This window comes from Dysidea avara, chromosome 12 (genome assembly GCF_963678975.1).
Source record: "Dysidea avara chromosome 12, odDysAvar1.4, whole genome shotgun sequence".
Classification (NCBI taxonomy): domain Eukaryota; kingdom Metazoa; phylum Porifera; class Demospongiae; order Dictyoceratida; family Dysideidae; genus Dysidea; species Dysidea avara.
In genome coordinates, this window is record NC_089283.1 from 781577 (window position 1) to 789305 (window position 7729).

Below are 7729 nucleotides of genomic sequence, written 5' to 3' on the forward strand. Positions count from 1 at the left end.
TTTAGCGTTTCTGCAGTTAAGCACATGATGTCTGTTGTTGTAGCAAACTTCAATGACAAATTGTAAATCAACTTTGCTTGGACTGTGAAAGAAGTCACCTCAACTCTTACATGGTTTAGGACCTAAAAAATGAAATCAGATGTCCCATTAAAAGTGGAAAATTTTGCATTTTTTACAGGAAAACCAAAAGATATTTCACTGAGAAGGGTCCTCACTCATAAGTAAGCAAATCTCACTACAGGTTGAGGTCTCTGTGTGAAATAAGTGATTTGACCTTACCACAAGGGGTAGAGTCCTGTAGAACCATCTGCGACCAGGATCAAAATCAAATCAAGTGATCAAGAGCACTGAATCAAGCAATCAAGACATTCTATTAAGCTAGCTCGCAAACAAAATGAGAATTTACGACAAAAATAATATGTGCTAAATTATCAAGCAATCAAGGCTGATTTTAAGGCAAAATCAAGTGATCAAAGTATATTTTTGTTGATCAAAAACCTTGATCCTGGTCGCAGATGGTTCTACAAGACTATTAGTAGTGACCGCCCCTTGTACCATCAACTATCAGATCATGGAACAACCTGTTACCCTAGTAGGAACAACATCACTAGAGAAAGTAACACACTTCTTATTGTATACACTGTTGGTAGGGAGTGTACATTATAAAGCTATTTGTGTGGGAATTCGTATGTCCTATTATGGTCTCAGATTATTGAAATTTAATACCCCACAAACATCTCACCTAGTGGGCGTGGCTGCTTTCAACAGTTTCTTCTCTTTCTGCTCGTTGAGTCTAGAGGATCAGTGGATATTAACAGGTAAGCGATTGGTACCTACCAGCGCGCCACAACCTACACTGTTGTGCGCGATAATAAACTCGATGTATCATTTGATAGTACGTTACCTACCTGTCGTTGTTTGTGCCTCCACAGAATGGCCCATCAGAGTGTTACTAACGGACTAGAACAGTTCAAGACAAGCGACAAAGGTAATCACTATGGCATCGTAAGAACGCGAAGTCACGCCAGTATGGACATACATACACGCAGACAAACATTGGATCTAACTCTCACGTGACCAGACCAGGTCACACGAGAGACTTATGATCATGTGAATACCCAAACCTTAAGGGAAGGACTGGAGTCTGGACTGGAATCTTGGCTCGAATTTATTTCAGTGCGTACTACACTCTCCCACGCTCATCAAAGTGCGCTAGTTTGTTTCTTCAAAAACACTCTAATAGAACGTTCAGAATTTTTACGGTACCATATTATCAATGACGGCACATACTGATCGAGTTGAGAACCACCACGAGTACTATTCATGATTTACATAAACATGTAGCTATGTTGGTGTAGTGAAACAGTGTAAGGCATGCAGTGTGGGTGATTTTCACGGGTTCAACAATCTCCTTCACTGTTCATGATTGTTTTATTATGCTTACAGCTATGTGGGTGATTAGTTTCGATCCTTTTCTTCTTGTCATTAGGTCAAGATGGCTAAACAAGGACAGGATTTGTTGCTCGAGACTAAGTACTAGGCAGATGAGAAAATTGCACCCGGGCGGCTGTACCTGTGAAAATCACCACACTGCATGCCTTACACTGTTTCACTACACCAACATAGCTACGTGCTTCTAATAGTAATCGTGGTGGTAGTCTAGTGTCTCAGCTTTTGCTGATGCTGTCTCCCTGTTTAAATAACATTAAAAAAAATAAAATAAAAAACTCAGTTTGTGCCATGAAAATCCTGAACGTTCTATTAGAGTATATTCAAGAAACTGGCTAGCACGCTTTGATAAGAGAGGGAGGTGTAGTACGTACTGAAATAAACTTGAGCACAGATTCAATCCCAGTCCAGAATCCAGTCCAGTCCAGGTAATAGTACTTTCCAAACTCATTACGTGATAGTGTGTTAGAGTATGTGGGCACACACTATACACTGTTGATGAACACTTTTATTGTTCACAGCTACCAGTACTCCACTACTGAAGGACCTCCAAAACCATATTACTCCACACTACGCTGCTCAGTGGAGAGTGATAGGAACACAACTGGGTCTACCCAGTGGAACACTTGACATCATAGAATATAACAACCGGGACAAAGCCGAGTTTTGTTGTAATGCAATGTTGAAGAAATGGCTTGAAGTGGACCCCTCTGCTAGTTGGGAGAAATTGTTTGAAGTGATAGAGTCACCTGCAGTACTGTGCAGTGATCAAGCTCCTGATAAAGGTGACTAGCTATTATTGTGTGTGTACAACATGTGTAGGTAAACAATTATATTAACTAGCTATTGTGTTGTCTTCACTAACTATAGTGACCTCCAAACCCAACATGGACAAGTCAACAGTCACTGATCAAGGTATAATGAGGTGATAGCTTTAACCATTGACATTATAACTTGTCTCTTTCTGTAGGAGCAAATGTAGTCTCTGTACTGTCAGAAAGGGTTAGTCAAATTACTATACAAACACGGTTTGCTGTTGAAGAAGATACTTGGCCACCAAAACAGCCCAAACAGTTTACGCCTTTGTTGTTAGTTCACCATCAAGGTGAACACAACATTAAACAATCAACTGCTTTAGCTAAACTACAATCAGGTGGCATTGACCACCTCACTTCCACAGATAGTGTCCCCAAGTGTCATCAGCTAGATAGCAGCCAGGAATCATTAAGGGTAGTCCTTGATACTAGTAAGATGACTAAACAACTTGTAGATATCTTAGCCCCACTTGAAGATAGCAACGATCCACAATTTATTTTAGTTGAGGGGTTGCCAGGTATTGGAAAGTCAATGTTGTTACAAGAAATTTCATACAAATGGAGTACAAAACAACTGTTACAAAAATTCAAGTTGCTACTTCTTGTCCAGTTGCGTAATCCAGCTGTACAGCAGGCGTCACTTGTCGATGACCTTCTCAGCTTGTTTTGTAAAAGAGATAGGAAGGCTGTAGAAATTTCTACTGCATGTAGCCAGTACTTCTTTAGCAATAGTGGTAAAGATCTTGCTCTCCTTTTTGATGGGTTTGATGAATTCCCAGAACATCTACAGAAAGATAGTTTAGTTGCTGATATACTCAAACGTCAGGTATTACCTCATTGTGGCTTGGTAGTGTCATCTCGTCCACATGCCTCAGTGAAACTCCGAGAGGTTGCAACTGTCAGAGTTGACATTCTGGGCTTTGATGAAGAGGAACGAAAACTATACATTGAACAGTCATTAAAGGGACATCCACAGAAAGTCAAAGAGCTTACCGATTATCTTGACAGCCACCTCACAATCAATGGTCTTTGTTATGTTCCTTTCATTATGGTGGCACTGCTTTATCTGTATGACCAGGGAATTCCCCTTCCACACAGTTCCGTTGAGCTGTACCATCGGTTCATCTGTCTCACCATCTGTCGACATCTTGCCAAGTCTGGTCATCCTCTTGAAAATGATGTCACCAATCTTGCCGACCTCCCAGAGCCCTGCAATACAATAGTTAAACAGTTGGCAAAGCTATCTCTCAAAGCTCTTAATGACAACAAGTTAATATTTACCTTGAAGGAAGTGAAAACAACTTGTCCAGGCATTACAGCCACCCCCGGAGCCATCAATGGGTTTGGCTTGCTGCAGGCCGTGCAACACTTTGGCGTCACTGCGAAAACGATGACCTTCAATTTCTCACATTTCTCTATACAGGAATTCTTGGCAGCTTACCATGTCGCTCAGCTTCCAACCCGCGAAGAGTTGATAGTACTCCGCGAGAAGTTCTGGAATGATATTCACGCTAACATGTTTTCCATCTACACTACACTCACCAAAGGACAGCGACCAGCCTTCAGACAATTCCTTCGACAAGAACAACCATCCATCTTGCAATCCTTCTCTGGTGGTAGAGACGAAGCAGCGATCGTTGTTTCTCAGAAATTCCTCGACGAACAAATAAAATGTCTTCGCCTGTTTCGTTGTTTCAAAGAAGCTGGCGACGAAGAGATTTGTCGATCTATTACAAATTCGAAATGTTTCGATAACAAAGTAATCAACCTTAGCGCCACTAGCCTATCACCATACGATATTGAGTGTGTTACACTCTTCCTTACCTGCTCACCCCACAAGGAGTGGAAGAAGCTTAACTTGTCGTTCTGCCATATCCAAGATATTGGTCTTCGTATCATTTATCGCGATCTGATGTCACACAACGTCACAATCAAAATACTCAACTTGTGGTCTAATGGCTTCACCAGATCTTCCTCTTCCTTCATTAGTGACCTCATCATCCACTGTAGAGTGGAAGAGTTGAATATTAGTGGTAACCACACCATCGGAGAGGACCCTGCTCTCTACAACATGTTGACCCATCCCTCCTCTAGGCTAGTGAAACTGTACATGGGTTATAACAGCTTATCATCACCATCAGCCATTACCCTATTCACTGCAATATCAGAGGGTAACAAACTGAAGGTGCTCTACATTAACTACAATCCCATCACTGATGAAGCTTGTGATGTCATTGCCACTACAATGAAGAACAATACATCACTAGTCTGGCTGGAGATGTTTGGCAACGAGATCAGTGGAGAAGCTGCTCAACGTCTACTACAAGCGCTCTACAATAACAACACATTAGAAGTGCTAGTGCTACCCTCTGGTTACACTGAAGATGTTAAGAAGAGGATTAGATCACTACAAGAAGTAATTAACAAGAACAGAGAAAGTAGAGGATTTCAAACAAAACTGATCATTACCTGTTAGTAGCTACTTTTCTTTAGTTTTCACTTTGTACTATTTTATGACTGTAATGGCCGCAAGTGTCATTTTGTTCTGATTTTGATAAAAGTTTTATTAAACGTCAATTGCTAACGTTGAGGGGTCCATCATGAAATGTTAAGATTTGAGTATCGGACAAGAATTGGGACTTGTAGTAGAGAATGGTAAAGATCGGCAATATTTAGGATTTCAAGGATTTGAGATATTTATAATTTGAAGGTATTTCTGATGGCAATAAATTGATTATTTTGGTGAAGCTGAAATTCGACAGTATTTAGGATTTCTAGAATAATTATAAATTTACAGTATTTCTAACAGAATTTATTATTTTGATGAAGCGGATATCAGACAATATTTAGGATTTCTAGAGTAATTATAAATTTAAGGTAGTATTTAAACAATTCATTATTTTAATGAAGCTGAAATTCTAGTTGTGCTGGAGACCTCATTCAACGTAAAGCCAAAAACACTGTCAACACTTCACCCTTGACCAGACTAGCTTCCCTCAGTGACAGCTGATTAGAGATGGAGTAAAGCCAAAGGATAACTTTACACTTTTGATAAATTCCAACTAGCTAGATTATTGGGTCGCTTCTTAGCTAAATAGCAAATTTTATTTTCAGAAGCTCTCACAGCCACTTAGGTCATCTCCTGAGAATTGTCAAGATACAAGACACACACTGATCAAGTTCTACAGCTATCAAGCTTTGTCCCCATCTCTGTTAGCTACTAGCTATACAGTTCACTCACTTGTTGTTGTCGTTGCTCCACTTCACAATAAACAACAAGTTACAACATAGCCTAACTACTAGACTACACTAGAAGCTACTACTCAACTACTATCACAACACTAGTAGCTAATGCTATACACCTAGTCTATGTCAACACTACAGCTAACAGTCAGGTAGTTGACAATTGTTACTAGTTCTTTACTAATGTAGTAGCCAACAAGTCTAGCTCAGAGCTCAAAGTAATTTTATGTAGCAAGCTGCTAGCATTTCAGTAAATTTGGAAGCCAACTAACTAAAAAGTTATTACAAATAAAGAGAAAGCCAATAAAGTGTTGTGGTTAGCTACTAATTGGTCAAATTTATAATGAACTAAATAATTAACTAAACCACTACAAGTTTTAGTACAAAAGTAACTTGAAACTTCAAAAAGAAAACTAAAGCCACTTTTTTTTAAAATAAGCCTTCCTCTGAGCTATCCTCTTCAGCCACACCTAACTAGACTACATTTCTAACACACTACTAACACTTAAGCTTAATGACTAACTACCTACACTCTGTTACTACTGCTCTACGTACACTAACTATTCTAGAGCTGCAACTTTTACAAAACTTCCTAGCAACTGACAAAACAGCTGCCAGTTGACGGCGCTTAAATTTTACCGCTCTAAATTTACCGCTCTGTCCATTAAATAGAATACTAATAGTTAAGGCCACACCAAGTCAAACCTTAGTTTCTGGTCACCCGCCCGCATGGTAAACCTGGAACCCTAGTTTATGAAGACTATTATTAATATTACAGGTGCTTAAGTGCACGTGACCCAGCAAGACACTTATTTTTTACTGCAAAAGATCGATATACTCTAATAGAGCAGTCAGGGATTCCAATAGAGCAGTCACACTACTCTTAACTCTAATATTAGGTATATATGCCACACTAATAAAATGTTTCTAACTATAGCTAGTTTTGTCCTTGATTATATAGCTGTTCAGATTATAACTGTTACTAATGCTTTTGTAACCAAAGTAATTTCAGTAGCATTAACTACTAGTCCATGTAGATGGGCCATAGCTTTAACTTTATAATTCAAATGTAGTCCTCTAATGATTAGTCTAGTAACTTCAAATTCCTTATCACTGAACACTACAGGGGTATGGAAAGCCGGCAACATTCGGTGAGCTTAAACTTAAACTTTTCCATAACTAAAATTAGATTGGCAAGTAGAAACCCTTATAGTTTAAACATTCCCAGATGATCACTAAAAAACACTAGTTTGGAGCACTCAATGACTCAAAACTTTGACAGTTACTTTTCTCAAGGTTACTGAATAGAAGGCTGGAAACACATAGCTAGTGGGCTAAGACTTCACATTTGAATGAAGAATTTCTGATGTGAAAATAGAAGTTAAATTTCATTTTGGATCATGATCATTTGAACAACTTAGCTATAAGTCATAGTAATACTTTCCTGATATAGCTAACGAGACATTTATTTCACTTGGAAAGCATAAGTAGCTACATGAGCAAAACATTTCCTATAGTATATTCTAAATAAATAAATAAATATACTTAAATGCTATACATCAGTGTATATAGCTAGCCATGATCCATCAACAACTTTCCTAGTGCATTTTTTGCCAAAGCACAACTACTTATGTTGTTGGTTAAGTTTGACTAAAAACAAAATCAACATGAATTTGCTAAATTGAGCAAATAATAATACCATACAGTATATTGTCACAGTAGAGTCTATAGTCCTGAAGTCCTGATCATCCGCCCGCCCGCATCCATTTGTAGGCTTGGGAGTGACCAGAAACTAAGGTATGACTTGGAGTGGCCTAATATGTACTGTTCGTTGAGTTATAGACTCACCTTTACTGCTCATGCCCAGAGGCGAAATTCGCGCCTTTCACCCTAGAGGAAGCACTCTAATAAAACGTTCATCGTTGCCCCAGGCAAAATTCATTTCATGTGACGACACGGCTTATCCTGTACTGACTAGTTCTCAGCTTAGATTTTAGTATATAAGGTTTCAGGCAACCTGGTATACCGTACAATCAAAGAAGTGCTGTCCTCAGAGAGCCGGAGGCCGTAAACACTCTAATAGAACGTTCACCATCACCTCATGATCAGGATAGAGCTCGATGTACTAGATCACGTGAATGTGCAAGCAACTGCTGATTGCACTGTTATTAACAAATCAGTAATATGATTGATAGTGATGGCTCCCAGCATATTAGATTGTT

At 39.1% G+C, this 7729-nt stretch overlaps 1 protein-coding gene across 1 annotated transcript; it reads left to right on the forward strand.

The window, feature by feature from the left end:
• Positions 1-734: 734 nt before the first annotated feature.
• Positions 735-4854, forward strand: LOC136241410 (protein NLRC3-like). Its single transcript, XM_066032603.1, has 5 exons — positions 735-818; positions 933-988; positions 1971-2234; positions 2320-2364; positions 2420-4854. The coding sequence occupies exons 2-5, from the start codon at positions 934-936 to the stop codon at positions 4738-4740; spliced, it is 2685 nt and encodes an 894-aa protein (XP_065888675.1). The 5' UTR covers positions 735-818; position 933; the 3' UTR covers positions 4741-4854.
• Positions 4855-7729: the final 2875 nt, after the last annotated feature.